This window comes from Colletotrichum aenigma, assembly GCF_013390185.1.
Source record: "Colletotrichum aenigma strain Cg56 chromosome Unknown KSG_Cg56_contig02, whole genome shotgun sequence".
In the NCBI taxonomy this organism is placed as follows: Eukaryota; Fungi; Ascomycota; class Sordariomycetes; order Glomerellales; family Glomerellaceae; genus Colletotrichum; species Colletotrichum aenigma.
This window is the reverse complement of record NW_023500908.1, coordinates 4,734,979-4,759,179: the sequence shown is the minus strand read 5'-3', so window position 1 is coordinate 4,759,179 and position 24,201 is coordinate 4,734,979. Positions and strand designations below refer to the sequence as shown.

The following is a 24,201-nucleotide window of genomic DNA, read 5'->3' as shown; positions in this document are numbered from 1 at the left end:
CATTCGACTTGACATTTGCGACTGGGTTCAAGCTGGAGAAACTCTCCAAACACCGACCTTACCGCCTATCTTTCCGCATCATCAGTCACAAGTTCTAGTAATCCCAGAGCTCTAGACATGAGTCTTACCAAGAACATTCTTCCACTCGTTGTGGCCGTAACAGCTGGCGTCGGCATATGTTCGTTCCCTGTCCCTGCAAGCGCATCGCGAAGCTCGTTCTTGGCTTGAAACTGACAGTGGTGATCGCTGCAGCCGTATACACTCTGAAGCCCGGACTAGAACAGCAACAGAGACTGCGGGAAGAGCGCGAACGGGACCAACTCCACGCCGCCGCATCTGGAGCACCCAAAACTCCTGACCAGCCAATTCAAGCCAAACGATAGCGGAGACCAACTCGGATCTCAGAGACACCGCGAGAACTCATGAGCTACAATAGCTTCGAAACTTAGAGGGGATACTGGGGGGCTACGGCATTCCCAGCTTTGCTCGTCCTCCTTAGACGTAGGAGGCTTCAGGCATCGGGCAGAGTGAATACAGGTTCACAAGAATAACTTCATACCGACAACAGGGCTGGCGCGCATTTTCAGACTCGCAATAATTCCACCGACTTCTTATAGTTGCGCCACAAACTACGTGGTTCATCCATAGCATACTCGAGGTCGAACACACCGGGGAAACGGCTGTCAGCTGTCGAAGCTGAGTTTTGGGGGTTGCTTGGCTAGAAGCTGCGCTGTTGTCTTGCATGATCTCAAAAGATAGATCGATGAGCACCACAGAACCTCTCCTGGGGCCATTGGCCGGAGGCGGCGAAAATGTGCTGCCCAAGTTAGTCAACCGGCAGGGGCATGCATCAACAACGCCTTGATGCTATTCGCGCTGTCTAATGGTGGCCCAGTGCAGCAACTCGAGAGCCATTGCGGTAAAAACGAAAGCATTCTTCGATAGACAGCATGGTAAACAAATAGAAATACAAGCCAAATCCAAATGAAATGTCATCGCGTTGAGTCGCAGCCTCGCAAGTGACGCCATCGAGATCCCGGTCAAACGGCGACGGCGGTATTCGGAATGGACCGACAACCGAGCTTGCACTTGCACCACCACCAACACAAGAAAAAAAAGCTGTCAGCCCAGACACCGAGGTGAGCTCCCAGCTGGCACCCCCGGCCATTCCATCGATCCCATTGGAAGCCCAGTCCGTGCACGGATCACTTTACATCACGTGATGCCCCAAGCACCCAGTCGCAGCCGGCGTATTGCAATCGAAATTCCAATCATACGATTGCCCGGAACTTTTAGGTAGCCAGAAAAACCCTCTTTTCCCTTTCGAACGGAACAACCACCTCCTCGACCACCGAACCCGCGAGCAACCTCCACCCGACCGCCCCCGTCAATTGACAACCTCTCCCCTCCGAGCCCAGCGGTATCTCGATTTTCTCTCTTGGACGACACATAACGAAGCCGACACGATGTTCAGAACCCCCACCGTTTCCCTGGCCCGCGCCGGCCTGCGCGCCGCTACCCAGCAATCCGTCATCCGCCGCGCCGCCACCACCCACGCCATCTCCAACCCTACGCTCGCCAACATCGAGAAGAGATGGGAGGGCATGCCTCTCCAGGAGCAGGCCGAGCTCTGGATGGCGCTGAGAGACCGCATGAAGGGCCCCTGGGCTGAGTTGACCCTGCAGGAGAAGAAGGCCGGTGCGTTCTTCACCCGAAAATTCCACACACATTTTCTTTTGTCGTCGATCGCCAAGTGGTCCGATGTTCCGAGAGAGGGTTCGAAGCTATTCGCGAACAGCTCTCGGTTCCCATCCCCCGCCTTCCCCCCTCCCATCCCAATTGCCCTTTGACGGGCCCGGATCATCTATATAAATACCTCTTGGTCAAGCTCCGGATGGATGCAACGCCAATTGGATTGGCACGACCGTCCAATGTGACCGGGCTTCATATCCCTGTGCATATGCATTGCGTCACAACGAGAGCCTCACAAAAAAACTAACGCAAATTGTCTCAACAGCCTACTGGATCGCCTTCGGCCCCCACGGTCCCCGCGCCGGCCCTGCCCCCGGTGAGGGTGCCCGCGTCTTCTGGGGTGTCATGGCCTCCATCGCCGCTACCTTCGTTATCTTCGGCTCCGTCCGCATGCTCGCCGGCCCTGCTCCCGACACCATGACCAAGGAGTACCAGGAGGCTTCCAACGAGTTTCTCAAGGTATTAACCCTCCGCACCGACACAGACGGCCTCTGTCTGGCTGATCAATGGCTGACCCCTCGCCTCCTAGGCACAAAATTCCGACCCCATCACCGGTCTCTCTTCCGAGGGCTACTCTGGCAAGGGCATGGTCCAGTCTCCTCCCAAGAACTAAATCGATACCATCTTTCCCTTTCGTCTCTAGAATCACAATCACAATTCGACCATGGCAGTTTGCCCATGTATAAAACTAGTAGAGCTGGCATGGGCTGGGGGGCTTGCGACGTGACTCGAGGACAACCATCTGCTTGGTGTAAATACTGTACCAAAAGAGCTGAATTCCAAGCAAAGTTCCATTTGTTTTTTAATACGCAGACCATGAATGATTTAGAAATCACATGCCGCCGTGACAGCTGTCACCTGTGAAGCGTGAGGCATCCCGTGACACAGAAGGTAAATAACTGAGTAATCTCTTGATAAGTCTATTTAGTTTGGGTCTACAGATGATTTGCTTTTGCATGGTTCTCGTTACAATAGCTTCAATTAATTTTCGTTTCCATCTCAACTTCTTTTCAAACGTTTCCCGGTACGATGTCCTTGAGGCATTGACTTCCCTACATCTAAGAGCTTTGGGTGACAGGAGACTCCAAACCAAGCACCTAAACATCGTTAGTCTTTGCGCAAAAGCCCGCTTCATTACGGTACGTACCAGAGCAGTCCGGCTTGGGATGTACACATGAGTCCAGTTCTTGCGGTTGTTCCATTCCATGGGCGTGGTGAAGAAGCGAGTGCCTTCATCAATGCGACCATGGCCGCCAACATCCTTGTGGTCGGTGTTCAGAATAACCTTGTACGTTCCAGAAACCTCAACGCCGATTCGGTAGTCGGCATAGCTCTCGGTGGGGTGGAAATTGAAAATGAAGACAACGCCGGCCCTCTCAAAGACGATGACCTTGTCTCCCTCATGCTTGAGAGAGATGTATGCTTGTGGCGCCGCCAGCCAACCGTAGTTCTGCTCCGTGGTGTTCATGAGACGATCAAAGTGGTCGAGGAACTTATAGCGAAGGAGGTGATCATCAGTCAGGTTTAGCTGGCGACGAGCGTACCAGAATGAGTTCTGGTTTCCTTCACGCGGGAAGTCGAGCCACTCAGGGTGCCCGAATTCGTTACCCTCAAAGTTAAGGTATCCTTCTCCGCCGAGACCGTGGGTCAACAGACGGATCATTTTGTGGAGGGCCATGCCACGATCGATCGTTGGCGTCAAGGGGGTGAGGGTCGACATGTTGGTGTACATCTCGGCATCACAAAGATGCATCATCAGGGTTTTGTCGCCAACAAGCCTAAAATGGTCAGGTTGGCTGGAGAGAGGAAAGGGAGAAGACTTACGCCTGGTCGTGACTCTCGCAGTATGCAATCGTCCTTTCGCCATGTCTTCTGTTCGTGAGGGTAAAGCAGATGTTGCCAATATCCCAGTCCTCGTCCTTCTTCTCCTTGAGAATCTTGATCCACATATCTGGAATTGCCATGGCAAGACGATAGTCAAAGCCAACACCACCAAGGGAAAGAGGAAGACAGAGAGCAGGCATGCCAGAGACATCTTCAGCAACAGTGATAACTTCTGGGTAAAGAGAGTGGAGCATCTCGTTGGCAATCATAAGGTAGACGATGGCCTCCTCATCAGCGTCGGAGCCAAAGTACTCGTGGTAACCCCCAGAAAATCCACTGTTCTTGTCAGTGCGCTCACCCTACGGAAAGGGTCCGAATGCTTCAAAGTACTTACGTGCCAATACCATGGTGTAGATACAGCATGCTGGTCACTCCATCAAAACGGAAACCATCAAAGTGGTACTCATCCATCCAAAATCTCAAGTTACTGAGAAGGAAGCGCATGACCTCGTGGTGACCGTAGTTGAACAGCCTACTATCCCACAGCTCATGACGACCGCGGCCACCTTCATGGAAGTACTGGTGATCTGTTCCATCAAATTCGTTCAGTCCGTCCAACACGTTCTTGGAGGCGTGACTGTGGACGACGTCAAGAAGCACGACGATGCCCATGCTATGAGCAGTATCGACCAGCTCCTTCAAGTCCTCGGGTGGTCCATATCGGCTACTCGCAGCAAAGAAGTTGTTGATTTGGTAACCAAAGCTGGCATAGTACGCATGCTCCATGACCGCCATGAGCTGAATGACGTTATACCCAAGGCTCTTGATTCTAGGCAGCATGTTGTGGGTAAACTCTTTGTAGGTCGCAACTCTCAGCTCAGGAGAGGAAATTCCAACATGTGCTTCGTAGACGCGAGCGCTCTTAGGCTTCTGCGGCCTCGGGTGTTTGAACTCGTACTTTTCGGCTGCGGGTGGGTTCCAGAAGCGAGCTTCGTACGCGGGGGATATGGACAAGTCTTGCGTCACGTATTTGATCCATGCGGGAAGACGGTCGACGCGCTCGCCGCTCGGGAGCTGCAAGGAAATCTAGTCGCCAATGAGCTCATGCGCGATCCAGCGCAGTAACAGTATGGCACTGACCTTGATCTTGGAGTTATGGGGAATGGCAGCTCCGCCATTGACGGCAGGGAGAGTGATTTCAAAGACGCCAAAGTTGTTCTTTGTCATCTCATGGGAGTTTCTGTCCCAGTTGTCTTGAGAATTCCAGGTAAGCAAGTTTCTAGCAGGAGACGCAAGACGTAAGTCTTACTGAAATCGCCGGTGAGGAAGGCCTGGGTGGCATTAGGAGCCCACTCGCGGTAGACGATGTTGTTGTCCTTGTCTACATTGAATCCGAAGATGGACGTGCCCTACGATCGGTCAGTTCTAGATCGATACATTCGGTGACATGCATTTTTTGTACCTTGGAAAACTTTTCAATGCCGCCCTCGGTATCGTTGATCTTCTGGATCCAGTCCTGGGCGCGGGCGTAGCGCCGCTTGAGGGATTCCTGAAAAGGCGACAGCCAAGGATCGAGCTTCACGACACCTGCACGCGATTAGCAAATGCTCAAACAGAGCCTCAGGGTCCCGTGTTTCTCACCAGTGCCATCGTTGGGGATGCCCTCGGCAGCTCCCTGGTTCCCGTTGAGGGTAATCGAGTTTGCCGAGTTCTCGACAATGGCGGCCATGGCGAGTAATGTCGATTGCGCTTGGGACGGCCAGATGTTTGAATGGCGGGGTAGGTCTCGCGGCAGTTGGTTGTTATTGGTATCTATCAATTGCAGACGCAGAACGTCAGATGTTGCTCAGAAGGGAGTTAACGCAGGGTAAGGTGAGATGATTTAGAGAAAAGTCGATTGGGAAGCTACCGTGCCCCGCGTGTGAAATGTTGAGGTCGGGGAGAGCTCAGAGAGCTATGGACAAGTACCTGTGCTAAGCTGGGAATTCAGACCTTTCCTAACGTAGGACGGTAGGGGTCTGAAGCTAGACAAGGAATGCGCAGATTGGTAGCAATCTCGTCAGGAATTGGGCGAGTCTGGAATCCTTAGAATCTCGATCAAACGTTGGGCTCGTCCTCACTTGAGCAACAAAGTAGGTGGGAAAGGCGGGGAGCAAAACAATCGATGATGGCAGAGTGATATCGAAGGCACTTGTCGTCATGCAGTGTATGTCAGTGTCCAAGATAGATGGTTCCCCCGCACTGCTTGGGGCAAGCTTGGGATGGATTAAACTTTCATTTTATCAGACGCGACAGAGGGAAGAGCTCGAGGTATATTATCAGCGTAGTGCATATGGTATGACGTCGTGGGGCAACGCACTTGGCTTGTCCGATTGTGATGGCGAGTAGCTCGCAGATTCAGGCAGGCAAGCAAGTAGGTGGGCACCATTCTGGTCAATTGGGCTGGGCTGTCACGCTCTCCAGTGTCTCTTCTCTCCGCATTCTGTGCGGCCCTTCCGCCTGGGGATCCGTTGGTCTGAGGCGACCAATTCAACGAGAATTGCTGCATCGGAAGCGACAGGCCGCTGGTGAGGGACGAGAAAAACACGATGCCGCCACCCGAACACCTCCCTGTCGATGCCTGCGTCTCAACACAATCGGCAGACCGAATCATAGCAGGTGGACGGCCTTCCAGCGAGCCATTCAGCCGCTCGCCACCTTCGACGTGGTGGTGGGGGATGGCACGCTGAAGGTTGGGGTGCTTTTAGCGACCAATGTCAAGCTCAGCTTGTTGGACATGAAAACTCGAACTCGGCTCCCCCGTGTTCTTGCGTGGTGTAGCCTGCCGTCCTCCGCGTGCTTTGCTCCTTTCAGGCAAGGATGAAGGGCGAGTGAGGTGCGACAGGTCACTTCCCCGGCCAGTAGCAGGCCAGGCCAGCAGGGTATCCAGCCAGTACGAGCAATCTGCATCAGTGCTGTGGAACCGGTTTGTCGTTATCGTGCCAGATTGCCATCACAGACACGTCGTGGGCCTTCTCAGAATCGCATGCCAGACGCACAGTGGTGGAGCGCTGGACGTGGAGTGGGCTGCTAGGCTACACTGTATTCGTACCAAGCTAGGTAGGTGGGTGAAGCTTTCTCTCATACAATATCTCAGTGCACATTGCTATGAGGTCTATCCAAAGAATACGAATCAAATAAACATCCCCTGACGTTGGCATTCATCCAAGACTGCGCCCGGCCGTTGAAGGCGATGTTCCGGATGGGGCAGCCGTTGTGTTCACAAAACAAAAGCAAGATCTGTCAATTCACTGCCTGAGACGCCTACGTCCGGAATTGGTTGGACCCAATGTGCGTATGGTCTCCTGACCCCAGCCTGGAGGTTTGCAATGGAATAGGTGAGCTTTGCCAGGAGTCTGACTTGTGTCTTACATCCTACAGGCATGTATGACATGGTCTGATCTGTGAATATCCCGCAGAGCCGCCCATTGCCCGTCCCCAGTTCGTCTACGGGTGGCTGGCAGGAGACGCCGCCTGTAAGGAGACTGTAAGGAGACTGTAAGGAGACCAGGGGAGCTCTCCGAGATGCCAGTTGGGTCGGCACTAACACTGCAGCGCACGCAGCAGGGTCTGCGATTGGAACATCACAGACACGATAGCGATAGAATTGCGTCATGAGTAGCCTCGCGTTGCGATAAGCTCTTTCCCATCAATGTCAAATTGACTTTGGAAAGGCAGCAGCAAGTCGTGTCAAGGAGCAAATAAACCATCTGATAACAATCAACTGTATCCCCAATCTTAGCCGCTCCTAAGCGCTGGAGCTTGAGCTCCTCAACCCCGCATCCGGGCCACTGCGGCGGGCAGCTCTGACCAAGCTTCCTTATCCGGCCAACCAGCCACAATCTCACGACAGCTGCCATCTACTCCGGTAACCGGACTTTCAACCCGCACCACCAACGTCTACTCGACATAAACGCGACAGCTACCTCCCTAACGATCATCACCCTTCAGCCAGGCTATGGTTCCCTTGTCGGGTCTCCTGCACCATGCCTCTACCCGTCAGGCCATCGGCCTACACCTGCGCACGCTGCCTGCTGCTTTCCAATGCTAGGCGCCCCTTCTCCGTCTCACCCGTCGCACGAGTCGCACCGAGACGCACTCAGGACTTCAACTCCGGCTTCACGAGCAGCTATGATCCGTCTACCGAGACCGGCCGAGGTCCCATGTTCAACAAGAACAAATTCGGCGTTCCGCAGTTCTATCCCCGAGACCTCAAGAAGCGCGTCGACGATTACGTAGTCGGACAAGACCGAGCAAAGAAGACGATATGTTCTACCATCTTCAACCACTACCAGGGTGTTCGAAGAAGGACGAACCAGGACCATGAAGAGAGGGTTCAGAGGGAAAAGGCCGAAAGACAGCGATATGCTCGGGATAGGGATTTGCCCGAGAGGCGGGACGTTCATCCCGTCCAAGGTCAGCGCAGTCGCTACTCGCCCTTCCAGCGCTATCGTTCTGATGAAGAATGGCCGCAAGATGAGTTCCCTGGCCATGCTGAATCTGTCCAGCACATGGACGAAGGTTACACTTCGCCGACCGGCTTCGACGGCTCTTACCTGGTCGAGGAGCCCACGACCCCGCCTCAAGTCAAAATTGACAAGAGCAACATCCTCCTCATCGGTCCTACCGGTGTTGGCAAGACCTATATTTTAGAGTCAGATAATGGCCTCCAGTCGTTCCTCATGTTCTCGGTTTATTAACTTCCTGCAGGACTCTAAGTAAGAAGCTTAACGTGCCTTTTACGATAGCCGACTGCAACTCCTTCACCCAAGCCGGTTACATTGGGCAGGATGTAGAGACGTGCATAGAACGATTGTTGATCGAAGCGAATTACGACATCAAGGCGACCGAGCATGGCATTGTCGTTCTGGACGAGTTTGATAAGCTGGCCAAACGGGACAGCATGAACGGTCGAGATGTTGGTGGAGAAGGCGTCCAGCAAGCTCTCCTGAAGCTGGTTGAGGGCTCCAAGGTGACCGTCAACGTCAAAGACAACAGGTCATCGAGGTCCGCTTCACCTATCACGACGAACTACACATCTTCAAGTTCAACGTCAGCCCCGCAGTCCACTCCTCCGCAGGGCAAGGTCGATCAATACACTATCGACACCACAAACATTCTATTCGTCTTTTGTGGCGCGTTTGTTGGCCTCGACAAGGTAGTTGTACGAAGAGTGTCGAAGCCCTCGATGGGTTTCGGCTCCGAGTTGCGAGCTTCACAAGGTCTTGGCAACACCCATGCCATTCCACGACAGTTGTTCTCGCACCTACCGCACGTCGACGCGGAGGCTCCGGCGTCTGCGTATACACCACTCGATCTAACAACTCCTGTAGATTTACAGGCCTTCGGGTTCATTCCTGAGTTAATTGGCCGAGTGCACAATATCTGCGCTCTTAGCCCGTTGTCCCTAGATGACCTGTTCAGGATTTTGACGGAACCGCGCAACAGTCTCGTTGCGCAGTACACCGCTCTGTTCGAAACATATCCTTCACGCTTACACTTTACTAGAAAAGCATTGTACGCCATTGCTGAGAGGGCTGCCAAGTCTGAGACTGGCGCTCGTGGCCTCAAAATGGAAATGGAGAGGGTTCTGGCTGAGCCCATTTTCGACGCCCCCATGCCGTATGTATTGATTACCGAAGCCTGTGTTAAAGGTTCCCAGAAGGCAGGTTACTGGGGTAAAGATGGGAGACTGGAGGTTGAGCGTCGGATAGCTGAGGAAGATTCGGACAATGCGCCACATACTCCAGAGGTGACTTTCGAGCAGTACCGAGAAGCTGGCCAGAGCGGCGCTTGAAGGCCATGGCATATATACCTTGATTTGTTTGGGAGCATATACATGTGCGCGGTATGGAGTTGGGGAGTAACATGCTTAGTTGAGATAATGATGCACCCATATGCGAAGGCTGCCGGGTTTGCGGATTTGTGCAGAAAGGGTTCGCTTCATCTAATAAACCATAATGCGTAAGGTGAAATTTTGGAATACATAATTCTGTTTTGTTCACTGTAATAAATCATACAGATCCAACATGTTCACGACATTGTAGCGCATCAGCAAAACGCTCGCAGGAGTTTGTCTAAGTAAGGTAGCAAACAATCGATCCTGTTGAGCCACGATTTTCATCAGCGTTCTCACAGATCAGAATAACGCTGATAACCACGGGTGCTTGATCGCTTCTTTGGAAGACACGATCCAGAGTGAAATGACGGAAACGGCAGGGTGACAGGTAAAGCCACAGCTGATGTAATCTATGTCTTATCACCTAGCGGCCCTGTCAGAAATGCGCGTTGTACCCATGGTGGTCCTTCCTCCCAAAGTCACTGTGAGGTTCCCCGTGATCTTGAGAAAGTGACTGATTGCAGGATATCTCTCGGAGCTTATTAGCAAAAGATCAATCGGCTGTATTTAGAAAAGATGCAACAAAGGCTTAGAAAAAAGAAGAAGGAAAAACAATTGAATGTCGTTACGTACATCAAGTCCCGGGAGGCGGCGCTGACTGTTGCTGCCACAGGTGACCGCCATAGGTCATCCCCACAGATGACAGATGACCACTGACCAGCAACCAATGCCATGACCAGGATATCCCTATTCTAAGAAACCTACAATTTTTCTCCACCAGTCCCAGACAGATTTGCCGCAGGCCCGTACGAACCCGACCCCCTTCTTCCGAGGACCGACTCAACCCCGGCCCCGTCATCGTACAGCTTCAGTTTTTGTTTTCCTTTTCCTTTCCATGTCCATTCGACTCCCTACATCCCCTCCCATCAACCCCAACCGCCACCATGTTGCGAAGCTCCGTGTGTAGAGCTGGCACTCGGGTGCTCCAGGCCTCGAAACCCACGGCCTCGTCGAGCTTCTCGACGATCGCGTCGCGAACCTCTGCGAGGAAGCTCGCCTCTGCTCGTCGCCCCTTGGCCTTGACCAGCCAACGTCATTATGCGAGCGCAACCGACTCGGCCCCGAACCCCAACGACAACTTCCTGTCCGGCAACACCGCCAACTACATCGATGAGATGTACATGCAATGGAAGCAGGACCCCAAGAGCGTTCACGTCTCATGGCAGGTCTACTTCAAGAACATGGAGAACGGCGACATGCCCATCTCTCAGGCGTTCACTCCTCCCCCTTCTCTGGTTCCTGGTGCCATCGGTGGTGTTCCTGCCCTCGGCGCCAGCCTCGGCGAGGGCTCTGAGATCACCAACCACTTGAAGGTCCAGCTTCTCGTGCGTGCCTACCAGGCTCGTGGCCACCACAAGGCCAACATCGACCCTCTGGGCATCCGAAACGAATCCACTGGCTTTGGTAACATCAAACCCAAGGAGCTTTCCCTCGAGCACTACCAGTTCACCGAGAAGGATCTCGACGCCGAGTACGAGTTGGGACCCGGCATTCTCCCCCGCTTCAAGAGAGAGGGCCGCGAGAAAATGACGCTCCGCGAGATCATTGCCGCCTGCGAAAAAATTTACTGCGGTTCCTACGGTGTCGAATTCATCCACATCCCCGACAGAGAGAAGTGCGACTGGCTGCGCGAGCGCATTGAGGTTCCCCAGCCCTTCAAGTACTCTATCGACGAGAAGCGCCGTATCCTCGACCGTCTTATTTGGAGTTCGAGCTTTGAGTCTTTCCTCGCCACCAAATACCCCAATGACAAGCGTTTCGGTCTCGAGGGCTGCGAGACCCTGGTTCCCGGTATGAAGGCCCTCATCGACCGTAGCGTTGACTACGGCGTCAAGGACATCGTCATCGGCATGCCTCACCGTGGTCGTCTCAACGTCCTCAGCAACGTCGTCAGAAAGCCCAACGAGTCCATCTTCAGCGAGTTCGCCGGAACTGCCGGTGGTGAGGACGAAGGCTCCGGTGACGTCAAGTACCATCTTGGTATGAACTTCGAGCGCCCTACCCCCTCCGGAAAGCGTGTCCAGCTTTCTCTTGTCGCCAACCCTTCCCACTTGGAGGCTGAGGATCCTGTCGTTCTCGGCAAGACCCGTGCTATCCAGCACTACAACAACGACGAGAAGACTCACCGCACCGCCATGGGTGTCCTCCTCCACGGTGACGCCGCCTTCGCTGCTCAGGGCGTTGTCTACGAGTGTCTTGGATTCCACTCTCTGCCGGCCTTCTCGACTGGCGGCACCATCCACCTCGTTGTTAACAACCAGATCGGTTTCACCACTGACCCTCGTTTCGCTCGCTCCACCCCCTACTGTACCGACATTGCCAAGGCGATCGATGCCCCCGTTTTCCACGTCAATGCCGACGACGTCGAGGCCGTCAACTTCGTTTGCCAGATCGCCGCTGACTGGCGCGCCGAGTTCCAGCAAGACGTCATCATCGACTTGGTCTGCTACCGTAAGCACGGCCACAACGAGACCGATCAGCCTTCCTTTACCCAGCCTTTGATGTACAAGCGCATCCAGGACCACGATTCCCAGATTGGCATCTACATCAACAAGCTCCTGGAGGACGGCAGCTTCACCAAGGAGGATATCGATGAGCACAAGCAGTGGGTCTGGGGCATGCTCGAGGAGAGCTTCTCCAAGTCCAAGGACTACCAGCCTACCTCTAAGGAGTGGACCACTTCCGCCTGGAATGGCTTCAAGTCCCCCAAGGAGCTGGCCACTGAGGTTCTTCCCCACAACGAGACCAGCGTCGACGGCAAGACTCTGGAGCACATTGGCACAGTCATCGGCAGCACTCCCGACGGCTTCCAAGCTCACCGCAACCTGAAGCGTATCCTCTCCAACAGGACCAAGTCCGTTGTCGAGGGTCAGAACATCGACATGCCCACTGCTGAGGCTCTGGCTTTCGGTTCGCTCGTCACTGAGGGCCACCACGTCCGTGTTTCCGGCCAGGACGTCGAGCGTGGTACTTTCTCTCAGCGTCACGCTGTTTTCCACGACCAGGCGACTGAGGACACCCACACTCCTCTCCAGCACATCAGCAAAGACCAGGGCAAGTTCGTCATCTCCAACTCCTCGTTGAGTGAGTTCGGCGCTCTCGGTTTCGAGTACGGTTACTCTTTGTCCTCCCCTAACGCCCTTGTCATGTGGGAGGCTCAGTTCGGTGACTTCGCCAACAACGCTCAGTGCATCATTGACCAGTTCATCGCTTCTGGTGAGGCCAAGTGGATGCAGCGTACTGGTCTTGTCGTCTCTCTCCCTCACGGCTACGACGGCCAGGGTCCCGAGCACTCTTCCGGTCGTCTGGAGCGCTGGCTCCAACTCTGCAACGAGGACCCTCGCGTCTTCCCCTCTCCTGAGAAGTTGGAGCGCCAGCACCAGGACTGCAACATTCAGATCGCCTACATGACCAGCCCGTCCAACCTGTTCCACGTCCTCCGCCGACAGATGCACCGTCAATTCCGCAAGCGTAAGTTGCTATGGTTCCAAATTTTCAACAAAGTATGCCTGCTAACATGAAACAGCTCTTATCATCTTCTTCTCCAAGGCTCTCCTGCGTCACCCTCTTGCCCGCTCCAACATTGAGGAGTTCACTGGAGATTCTCACTTCAGATGGATCATTCCCGATCCTGAGCATGAGACTGGTGCTATTAAGTCCAAGGAGGAGATTGACCGTGTCATCCTCTGCTCTGGTCAGGTCTGGGCCACTCTGTCCAAGTACCGCGCCGACAACAAGATCGATAACGTCGCCTTCACTCGTCTTGAGCAGCTGAACCCCTTCCCCTGGCAACAACTGAAGGAGAACCTCGACCAGTACCCCAACGCCAAGACCATCGTCTGGTGCCAGGAGGAGCCTCTCAACGCGGGAGCCTGGAGCTTCACGCAGCCTCGTTTGGAGACCCTGTTGAACCAGACTGAGCACCACGACCGCAAGCACGTCATGTACGCGGGCCGTGGACCCAGTGCGTCTGTTGCTGCTGGTAACAAGGGCCTGCACAACAAGGAGGAGCAGGAGTTCCTGGAGATGGCTTTCAACGTTAAGCAGGACAAGCTGAAGGGTGAGTAAATTCGAAAACAGACGGTCACCTTACGACTGGAGGGAATGGCGAGGAATAGAAGATGGGAATGGAAGGGATCAATCAGAATGGCGGGCGCAATTCCTGGCTTGTACAACTGTAAAACTATACCTATGAGTAATAACCACACGCCCTCCATGACGGAGAGATTGTGCAAGTTACAGCAAACGGACGGGCAGGGAAAGCATCCTAGATACACTAGCATCAGGGCGGGTCACAGCGCCGCCTTTTAGCGATATACCTGCTATCTACTGAATTTAAGTTATGTTCAAAAGATGTTCATGAGAATGAGAAGGGAAAAAAGAGGTGACAGCTTTGATAAACTCAAGTTAATAGGATTAATACGTAGTCACTGGGAAATCTCATTGCCGTCATGAAAATAACATCTTACAGATGTCATGAAGTAGAAAACTCTGTTTCGTAAGATACTCAAAGAGAGTAAATAGGAATCAAAGGCTTACAGAGGGTGAGTTGAACCTTGAAGCCGTGTAGTTGCGGTATCGCTGTTCAGTGTCGGCGGAAAGTCCTCGGCTCGGGGGCGGATTTGGTGATGTTCGGAGAGCGGAGAGTGAGGAGTCGAGCCGTGGTGGCAGGCGCTCATCACCGGGGAAATCAGGGACACGAACTTGGGGACACTGGACCTGGAGGGCATTGGTTGCTGGGCTTCTCGGTCTTTCTTCCCTGGTGCCTGGGGCTGCAACAATTGCCAGGAAAAGAGGACCCAACATTTGCGACATTCACCCACAGTACCCACTGCGAGTGGAATCTCTCAATGTCTGTTTTTTTTCTTTGCTTCTCGACAGCATCGGGCTAGAAGGACGGAAAGTTCCCAGTTTCCCAGGAGCTGCCGGGCTCAGCGGGAAGGCTAGAAAAGTGCGCCAGCGGTTGTCAGTGGTGTCCTTGCGGCTACGTCCAGTGTGTCCAGTGCTGTGTGTCGCTGTGTGTCATGCTCTCCAATTGAACCCGAACGTGGACCCGGTGTCTCCCGGAGGGACCAGGACGCCTAGATCGGGAATAGCGTGACGAGGTAATTTTTCCTGCTCGATATCCGATCACGTGATGCCCCCAGCAAAGCTCTAACCGACGAAGCGTAGATTCCGAGCAAAACTGCTCACTTCCTCCTAAGTCCTCCCCCAAACCTCAACCATCACCTCTCCACTCCCATCCGAAGTCGCCCTTTTTCATCTGTCAAGATGTTCAAGAGGTTCGTACCATCTTCCTGATCGACTCCTTGAACCGTCCCGCGTTCAATTGGCCCCAATTGAGCTAACCATGCCCGAATAGCGGCATTTCCTCCTTCGCCAGGGCGGCTCGCCCTTCTTTCGCGGCGAACGCTACCCGCCGCGCCATCAGACCTGCCAACTTCAGATTCCCCGCGAGCAGCAGATTCGCCTCTACTGCCGGTGTCGGTGATGGAAAGATCTACCAGGTTCGTGGACCCCCTCATTGCTGCTCCCTTCCGTTAACCCGAGGGCCATGCCGGTTACTGACAACAACACTTCCACAGGTCATTGGTGCCGTCGTCGATGGTTCGTAAACACCGAGAGAAAAACTTTCATGGGGCCTGCCTCCATCTCAACGACCTCGATACTGACTTACAACGCAGTCAAGTTCGACACTGCCAAGCTCCCCGCCATTCTGAACGCCCTCGAGACGACGAACAACAACCAGAAGCTGGTTCTTGAGGTGTCGGTACGTACCTTGACGGACACCGAAAAAAATACTGCCGCAAAGTTCCGCATCTAACACATTTCAACAGCAACACTTGGGTGAGAATGTCGTCCGTTGCATTGCCATGGACGGTTAGTACTATTGCCTGGGAAAAGTTTTCCGCACTCAAACTCACGCTCTTCCAGGTACTGAGGGTCTCGTCCGTGGCTCCAAGGCCACCGACACCGGTGCCCCCATCACCATTCCCGTCGGCCCCGCGACTCTGGGCCGTATCATCAACGTCACTGGTGACCCCATTGACGAGCGTGGCCCCATCAAGACCGACAAGAAGCTTCCCATTCACGCCGAGCCCCCCGAGTTCATCGACCAGTCCACCACCGCCGAGATTCTCGTCACTGGTATCAAGGTCGTCGACCTCCTCGCCCCCTACGCCCGTGGTGGAAAAATTGGTCTCTTCGGTGGTGCCGGTGTCGGCAAGACCGTCTTCATTCAGGAGCTGATCAACAACATCGCCAAGGCCCACGGTGGTTACTCTGTCTTCACTGGTGTCGGTGAGCGTACCCGTGAGGGTAACGATCTGTACCACGAGATGCAGGAGACTTCCGTCATTCAGCTTGACGGCGAGTCCAAGGTCGCCCTGGTGTTCGGTCAGATGAACGAGCCCCCCGGTGCCCGTGCCCGTGTCGCCCTTACTGGTCTTACCATTGCTGAGTACTTCCGTGACGAGGAGGGACAGGATGGTGAGTTTTTTCTCGCAGCAACATGCGCCACGATCGTCTCGCTAACCAGGTCACAGTGTTGCTCTTCATTGACAACATTTTCCGTTTCACCCAGGCCGGTTCTGAGGTGTCTGCCCTGCTGGGTCGTATCCCATCTGCCGTCGGTTACCAGCCCACCCTCGCCATTGACATGGGTGGTATGCAGGAGCGTATTACCACCACCAAGAAGGGTTCCATTACTTCCGTCCAGGCCGTCTACGTCCCTGCTGACGATTTGACTGACCCTGCCCCTGCCACCACCTTCGCTCACTTGGACGCCACCACTGTCTTGTCCCGTGGTATCTCCGAGTTGGGTATCTACCCCGCTGTCGACCCTCTTGACTCCAAGTCTCGTATGCTGGACCCCCGTATTGTCGGCCAGGACCACTACGACACCGCCACCCGCGTCCAGCAGATCCTCCAGGAGTACAAGTCCCTTCAGGATATCATTGCCATTCTGGGTATGGACGAACTTTCTGAGGCTGACAAGCTCACCGTCGAGCGTGCCCGTAAGATCCAGCGTTTCCTGTCCCAGCCCTTCACCGTCGCCCAGGTTTTCACTGGTATCGAGGGTAAGCTCGTTGACCTTAAGGACACCATTGCCTCTTTCAAGGCCATTCTGTCCGGTGAGGGTGATGCCCTTCCTGAGGGTGCCTTCTACATGGTCGGTGACTTCGCCTCTGCTAAGGCGAAGGGTGAGAAGATTCTGGCGGAGCTGGAGAACAACTAAACGACTCCTGACGAAAATACCAATGAGCGTCGAGAGGTGGGCATATAGCCTGTGTATAGAAGAGGAACGATGGAATGGGGAGGTTTCTTAGCTCAATTCAAGTCTCTTTTGTGAGCTGTGTACCAAGAAATCTACTTAATTCCTCTTGTAGTTGAGAGAATCTCCTTATTCTTCAAACGCCGTCCCGTGCCGATTGTGAGATTACGCTCCCCCCGCCCCGGTGAAAAAGCTGCCCCTGCAACGTTCTAGACTGTCACTTGCGTGAGCACCCCGCGCGAATCGGTTATGACGTTGGTTAGCCCCCTGCCTGATTGGTGTATCCCATGCAGATTCTCTTTCTGGGGTAGAAGTACCCAAGGCCGGTTTGGTCGGACACTTATCTTGGGTGTGTCAACACGCCGTTCTTTCATTCACTGCCACGACCATTGAACATTGATCAATAATGAATCTCTAGACTTAAGCCACTACTCTAAGTTCAAACAGCTATTGTTCTGTTTTCCCTCGTCTTGTAAACCCTATCATCATCCGCCCATGCTGCACGCTCCACGCCATCCTCCCTCGAAAGCAGTCAAGAAGGATGGACAATCTAGGAATCGAACCTAGGACCTACCCCATGCGAAGGGGTCGTTATACCACTAAACCAATCGCCCGTTTACCTGCTTTAGAGGCATGATGCTGTGATGGAAAGCATGGTTGCAGATTGGAATATGAAAGGCGAGCTGATGGGCTTTCGGGTGTCGACGGATGGGGTGTAGTTGTGTCTCGCGGGGATGAGTGGCTGAAGATCGGGTGCGGGTGATTGGTGTTGAAGCCGGGGCTGGGAAGGCGGTGTCACGTTCGGAACGTGTTTTCGTGTGTTTGTGAGATGCTGCGTCGTCCTTGACGGATGTCTGGAATGTCGACGAGTCCTGAGTCTGAGCATTGAGCTGTATCTCGGGAGTATCAGGGCCAAGGATCAATGCTCAGGCGAGGATCGTTGGTGGCACTGGCGTCTCACGACTGCACATAAAAGAGCTAGACCCGTGGGGAATGAGCAGGTTTGTGGTTTTTAGAAAACCGTGAAGATGTCTATCGATGGATTTTTGTACACGTCCAAGTTTGCGAAGAGAGCCATGTGGGCTTCACCATTGTGAGAATTCGCTTCGTTATAATCGTGTGCTCTATTCGACCAGGGAACAATGTCCGGAGAATCATTGGGTAGAAAAGCCACGAGAAGAATGTCATGTCGAAAACTAAGGTAAGCAGACCAAGTGGGCTGTAACACAAAGCCATGTAGCTGCCGTTTGCTCTGAAGGCTATCTATAAGAGAAATTAACTTCACTGCGGTGCTTGCATTTAGAGACTACACGCACGTCATAAGCCGCCTATTTATCAGAAATAGCTGGCAGTGTCTATTGCGTCTCCTGGATAAGACAGGTCAAGGCCCTCCCGCCCGAGCTTATGGATAATTGCATCTCGGAAGGTAGTCGTGATATCCAATTCTTACATTGGAGGACTTGTGTACAATTGTCTGTGATTGGGGCTCATTCGTGAAACTGATAATTCTCTTCATTTCCGTACAATTATTATCGTTATACATCTCGGAGTGCCCTTTCTTTATCGACGCCAGTGGCGCCAGTATATAGGCGTTTTCACATAAAGCTTTCCTGATAGGGACTGTTTCTTACGTGGGAAGAGCACCATCAGCGGGCGATTTTATCCCGGGAAGAAATCTCAAACGAGCTACGTTGGTCCGGGCTGTTATATGTAGATCTGAAGTGCAAAGCTGGGCGCAGTCCAGGGATGTGAATTATTTTGTTCCAGGTAATATCACAGAAAGGAACCAAACATACATAAGCACGTTCGGAAGATAGCTCCCACACTTCGACTCATATTCGGGATATATCTTCCTGCACGATTTGGATTGATGTGGTTGCGTCAGGTGAGGCGTTATCCGTCAACATCTATAGGTCCGTATTCTCAACGACACAGGTACGTAGGCTCTGCTGCAACGAGGGCGACGCGTTGACCTTTCACAATTCTGCGTATTAAACTCCTACCAGCTACAGGTCATGAACTATGTGTCGTAGTTGGTTCCCTCGGTGGGTTATGGCTCTCATCTTCTACAATGGCGCTGAGATGTTATTTAGTCTCTTGCATTCCATGCGTGTTCTTCGAGGAAAGTCTACATTTGATTGACACCACCACGCACGAAGACTTACTTTCGGCAATAAAAGGATGTACTGGATCTCATCGAGAAATTAGAAATACAGACAGTCTTCTGCTTCCTGCTCGCGAGGCAAACATGTTGAGGCTCATGATCTTGTCGTCAAGATACATATAATTCTATCTGAGTTTATCTCACGACTTTTCGTCTTATTCCTTTCATTACAGAACTGAAAACCAGCTGCTTGGCAGTGTTGTGAGATTATGTCCAGCGAATAGGCACTTCAAAACATGATGGCCGTCACTGCATCGGCGACTCTCATAGCATGTCCCCTGGGCAGCCATGGGAAAGATGACCAGTGGCACTGCACACCTTTGGTATGACCAAGAAACTGAGACTAGGTAGCATTTGTGGGAGAAGTATGCGCAGGATCAGCGGGCTGTTTACAGCCTCATGATCGGGCTTCATGCTTGCCACGGTGTAGCATCATAGACCGAGGGAAGGCAGCCGGCGGCAAGAAAGCAGCAGTTGCGGCCAGAACAAACTTCACTCACATGGATGAGAAGACAAGTATTCTTTGAAGTGGATGTACATTCAGGCATATTAGGCTTTTGTCCATCTAAACCGACAGAGCAACCCCTATACATGACTTCCCAAGTATGGCTCGTATGTATGATCTCCAGACGAGTTTTTCATACTGGCCGAAGAAACCCCCAAACGATTCACCCACACATGATGATGGCTGAGGGTAGCCTTGGTATCGCAACGATCGTCAGAGGATATGGCATAGAAAGAACATAACATGGGTCTGTGTTGAATGGTTCATGTACACATTTTCAACTAAAGGGACGACCAACGCCCGTAGCAGTCGACCAACTAACAAACAAAACGATGCAGATGCTGGCATTGAAATCGATGTTTTTACACCATATGGGTATCAGAAGTCGCATGAACAACTTTCCCTTCTCGCGTAGCCTGCCCAAGACCTTTCCTTCAAAGTCTCTTCGGTTCACCGGTGAACCTCTTCTCGCCACAAGGCCCCCGGTCAAACTCATTGTAACCAATTATTTCCATCATTATCATGTTTATCATGGACCTGACCCTATGCAGCGGTCGCTTCTTTTCCGTTTGCCGCCCCGTTCCCATTACCCGCTCCTGTGGCGGGATGGTGCTGCCCCAGACCGAGGACCCGTTGCAGGCTTCTTCTAATGCCCTTGCCGGTTCCAGCCTCGTCATGGCCCTCTGTCTTTTCTGCTCTGCCAAGGAAGCCGAAGCTCATTCTACGAACGGCGTTCTGCCCTGCACCCTCTGTGGCGGACTTCTTCCTCCGCCGCACCGCGACGATGCCAACGTCGGCAGCCGGCTTCGGAGGCCACTCACCGTCTCGCTTCCACCCTACGACACAGGCTCTAATCATGTCTGACAAGTTGACGGGGCATGAGGGCGTCAGGGCATGTACAATCACCTTCTCGTACAATGAGATGTACACTGAAGGAGTGATGGATGCACGCATTGGGTTTCCGGGAGGAAGCAGGGGCGCGGGTAGAGGAATCAGGGTCTCGACGGGGTACGTCACAGCCGCGGCCGATGCCGCTGACCGTGCGGACTCCTTAGACTTTGACGCAGTGAGCTCTTTGGTGAGCTCGGAGCCATCCGACACAACGGCCGAAGCATCGTTGCTCGGTCGCTGCTGCAGAGAATGAGGCGGCGACGATGGAGACGCACCCAAAGATGCTGGCGAAGGCTGGGACATTGAGGAGCGGAAGAAGAGGCGGCGGGGCGACAGCGGCGAGAATGTCTGCGTGGGAGAAACCGGTTTGGCGCGAACGCGCACCGTACGTGCGCCTGTCCAGGCATTGCGCCTCGCCTCAAAGCAGGCCAGCCCTTCATTCCACTGCATTTCTTCGCGCAGTGCCCGCCTCCGCGCCGCACGCTTCTCGGCGACGGAGGCTTTCACCGCGGCGCCGATCGCATCGGGGCTGTCGAAGCGGAACGGGGAGAGAGACAGTGGGACGGGTTCCTCGTCGGAGAGGTCAGACACCCATTCCAGACGAGGCTTGAAGCGTGCCGGGTCTTCTGAGACGGTGCTGTAGACGGACTCGGCATCGCTGTCTGAGAAACCCCCTTCCTCCTCGTCGTCGTCACTGCTGTCCATGCTTTCGACTGCCACATCGTCGTCATTCGTCGCCGTCTGCGTCGCTTCGGGCTTGGGCTCGGCGGTGTCTTGGGTCTGTTCTACGGGTGCTTGTACGGGCGCATCAGCCTCGGTTGCTGGCGCTGGCGTCGGTTTTGGTGCAGCCTCAGCATCGCCGTTCTGTTTTTGAGGTGGGATGACTGGTGGCCAGACAAACTCCCAGTCGTTGCGGATCTTGGAGGCAAGGTACTTCTTGACTGCCTCCTTCTGCTTGACCTTATCCTTGCTCAGGAGGTCTGGATCATAGTCGGGCAAGTCCAGCGTTAAGGGCTGCTGGGACATGGAGTGCCTGAACTTGGCGAGAGGCGAGCGTGGGGACTTGTAAATGTCTGAGAAGATCATCTTGGTGGTGGAAGATGAAGAGGCAGCGGTGGTGTGCTGTGGCTGGCTCTTTGGCTGGGTGTTGGCCTCAGGCGCAGCAAGAGAGGAGGATGGAGGAGGGGAGGAAGAAGTAGGCATGGAAGGCGACAGGTCCGGCTGGGAGCAGGGCGTCTGCTTTATTATATCGGGATGCGCAAGTGAAGCTCCCGGTCCAGCAGCCGTGACCGGGGATGTAGTAATAGTCACCGCAGCTGGAGTAGTGGCAGCTGGGTCTGGAGTAGCAGCGGTCTCCGTCGCAGTCGCGTGCGGGGTGGGCTGGTGGTGCGGGTGATGGAGCGCGCCGGTTTCTGGGGTGGTGGCCGCGGCCGCGGGTGGCCTGATGGTGGCTGCCAAGGGGGCTGGATTTGGTCAGTTTATAATTCCGTCATATGTAGAACAAATAGGCCTGGTCGATGTTTGTGCAGTGAAGGATGTGTTGTGCACTTAGGAATCATGCATTGAAAGTCTGGGGCATCGGATGAATAAGAAGAGAAAAGCAAGGCGAGGGGAAGAAACAGGAGCGGAAAGCGAGACAGTCAAGAGGGGGGATGCGAAGTGCGTGCCACTCTCAGGCATCGTGTAAGGCAAATGGCTGTTGGGGAAGCAAGGTAGTAGGTAGGTAAGGTAAGGTAGGTATTAGGTAGTGTACGTTTTGTGTGCGTGTGTGTTGCGTGTGTTATGGCGGGCGTATGGCAAGGAAGCCAAGCCCGGTCCAGAACCTTTACTTCTGCGTCCCGTCGTCGTCGTCCACCTCCCGTCTGTTTCCCTGAAGGTAAGGTAGGTTCTTCTTTGCGTCGGGTGCCCGTCTGTAGGTAGGTATGGGGAAGGAGAATGCGGGTGGATGCAGAACAAGAGAGAGAAAGGCCGCATACATGAGAACAAAAGGAAGCAGCCCGGGGGAGGGGAGGGAAGGCAAAAGCGACAAAGCGAGGCTAGCGGCCCTGTGCCCGGTGTGGTGTCTCTCACCTACCTACCTTGATCTGATGTACGAGAAGCGGTGTCGTTGGCGTTGGCCTTGTCGCCGCCGGGGGCAGACGCAGCATCTTGGCCGGACCTGGACATGGATGCAACAGCTGAAGGATCTGCCGTGGTTTCTGCTCTTGGTGCTGTTTTTGCTGTTACTGCTGCTTGAGCCATTGACGCTTCAACTGGCGATGTAGACGCCATGGTTTTGGCCGATGTTTCTCGTGCTCACTTTTTTTCCCTCCTTCCTCTCACAAAACTAGAAGAAACTAAAAGGCTGCCCAATTGGCAAGCACAAACCGCCTGGTACCCCAGTTCGTGAGGACCATTTTTTCTTCGGGGCGGGCACAGGGTTCCATCACTAAAACGTCGGATGCGCCTCTGTGGCGGCTGTCTGAGCCGGTGAGATGAGAAGCAGAGGTGTCCCCGCTGCTGAGCCCGCTCTGCCCTGCCATTGCGCACCTTCAAAGTATCAAGTATCAGGACATTCTGGAGAGGGGGTCGGTTACCCTCTCGCGGTTTAAGGTTCGCCATAGAGGGAACCCGAGGCTTAGCAGGTTTAAAGTATTCGTAACCAGGAAGCAATCCGAAGTGTTGAATTGTCAGGCCAAGGAAGTGCGGCAGTCTGTGGCCCCTGGTGTCTCTGTCTTTCCGTGACTCTTCTTTTGAGCCCAGGCCCTCTCCGAGTTTGCGCTCCTCTCTCGTGATCGGACTCCAGCCAAGACGTATCGAAGACTCCATGACCATGGCCACGACGGCTCAGCCTGCCGCGCTCGGAGTCTTGTAGGAAGTGCTTCAGATCCTTCGGTACCTGACGACGCCCAGGTGAAGGAATCCTGTCTGTCGTCGCCGTCGCCTGTCACTTGCTTAGCACAGACAATGGGCAAACCGCCCTGACGCAGTCCCAATCCGTCTAGACCACTGCCTGGCTTGCCAGTGACAGATCCAAACGAGGGAACAACATAGTCTCGCGAGCTAGACTCCAAGAAGAGTGCTGGCGCCTCCGGTGTCGATATTCCCGGCGAGCTGCAGCAAGGTCCCCTTCTCACCTGCTTTGCCAGCCAACCTCACATGCTGCCACGGCTGCCAACCATTAGGCTCCCCCCGCCCGGCTTCTTGCAGGGTGCAGATCCGGGGTTTTTGGTTGGACGGCTGGCCCTGGGGGTTTGAAGGATGCGTGGATGGAGCGTGTTTGGTCCAGTAGGCAGTAGGGACGAACTGTACTCAGCACAAAGTACCAATCTCACCAACACGATGACGAATTATACACCTGGATACCTGTCCTCGGAATCCATCCATGCTGACCACGAGAAGGGGAACATGGCGCTCTCGACGGATTGATTACCAATATGGAGTTGGGCTGAGTGGTTCCCACAACCATGCGATAATGGCGTTGAGCGCCCGTCTCTTACCCCAGCTTGCGTGTCCGAGATCTTCTCGTCGCCTACTCAATCTATGCTCGACTGTGCCGGCATCGCACCACTCCCACATATCGGTGCTCAACACCCACGATCCCGCAGGCGAGATACAACCCACGACAAAACCATGACAAGCAGACCAACGAGGGACAGCCAATGGCATGGTCCTGCACAGCAACGCTCTCTGTGATTTGGGACCGGACTGGGAGAATGATCGTCACCGTCACTGACAAAGGCATCTGTCGCGGGCTTGGCTGCCACCGGTAGGGTGCCCACCACCACTAATACAGCCAGCAGCAGCAGCAATAGCAGATGAAATGTTGTTTCCGATCGAAGGCCAGAGGAATTGCGGACAACAGAAACAAACAA

General features: G+C 53.9%; 6 protein-coding genes across 6 annotated transcripts; 4 read left to right on the top strand and 2 right to left on the bottom strand.

Annotated features, from left to right (window-relative positions):
* Window positions 1-1,466: 1,466 nt before the first annotated feature.
* CGCA056_v003304 (Cytochrome c oxidase polypeptide 5) lies at window positions 1,467-2,365 on the top strand (the record flags this gene model as incomplete). The annotated part of the gene is made up of 3 exons (XM_037318561.1): window positions 1,467-1,698; window positions 2,018-2,211; window positions 2,282-2,365. The coding sequence occupies 3 exons, from the start codon at window positions 1,467-1,469 to the stop codon at window positions 2,363-2,365; spliced, it is 510 nt and encodes a 169-aa protein (XP_037184154.1).
* Window positions 2,366-2,810: 445 nt separating this feature from the next.
* On the bottom strand, window positions 2,811-5,305 carry gbeA (1,4-alpha-glucan-branching enzyme; the record flags this gene model as incomplete). The annotated part of the gene is made up of 8 exons (XM_037318560.1): window positions 2,811-2,849; window positions 2,900-3,530; window positions 3,577-3,912; window positions 3,971-4,662; window positions 4,717-4,829; window positions 4,886-4,985; window positions 5,039-5,163; window positions 5,218-5,305. 8 exons carry the CDS (start codon window positions 5,303-5,305, stop codon window positions 2,811-2,813), a joined length of 2,124 nt encoding a protein of 707 aa, XP_037184151.1.
* A 2,296-nt stretch (window positions 5,306-7,601) lies between these two features.
* CGCA056_v003302 (ATP-dependent clpX-like chaperone) lies at window positions 7,602-9,412 on the top strand (the record flags this gene model as incomplete). The annotated part of the gene is made up of 2 exons (XM_037318559.1): window positions 7,602-8,269; window positions 8,326-9,412. The coding sequence occupies 2 exons, from the start codon at window positions 7,602-7,604 to the stop codon at window positions 9,410-9,412; spliced, it is 1,755 nt and encodes a 584-aa protein (XP_037184152.1).
* Window positions 9,413-10,398: 986 nt separating this feature from the next.
* Window positions 10,399-13,582, top strand: CGCA056_v003301 (2-oxoglutarate dehydrogenase; the record flags this gene model as incomplete). The annotated part of the gene is made up of 2 exons (XM_037318558.1): window positions 10,399-12,985; window positions 13,041-13,582. 2 exons carry the CDS (start codon window positions 10,399-10,401, stop codon window positions 13,580-13,582), a joined length of 3,129 nt encoding a protein of 1,042 aa, XP_037184149.1.
* A 1,203-nt stretch (window positions 13,583-14,785) lies between these two features.
* Window positions 14,786-16,751, top strand: CGCA056_v003300 (ATP synthase subunit beta; the record flags this gene model as incomplete). The annotated part of the gene is made up of 7 exons (XM_037318557.1): window positions 14,786-14,796; window positions 14,877-15,021; window positions 15,100-15,121; window positions 15,199-15,284; window positions 15,352-15,394; window positions 15,449-16,003; window positions 16,060-16,751. The coding sequence occupies 7 exons, from the start codon at window positions 14,786-14,788 to the stop codon at window positions 16,749-16,751; spliced, it is 1,554 nt and encodes a 517-aa protein (XP_037184150.1).
* Window positions 16,752-19,999: 3,248 nt separating this feature from the next.
* CGCA056_v003299 (uncharacterized protein) lies at window positions 20,000-22,618 on the bottom strand (the record flags this gene model as incomplete). The annotated part of the gene is made up of 2 exons (XM_037318556.1): window positions 20,000-21,810; window positions 22,426-22,618. 2 exons carry the CDS (start codon window positions 22,616-22,618, stop codon window positions 20,000-20,002), a joined length of 2,004 nt encoding a protein of 667 aa, XP_037183843.1.
* Window positions 22,619-24,201: the final 1,583 nt, after the last annotated feature.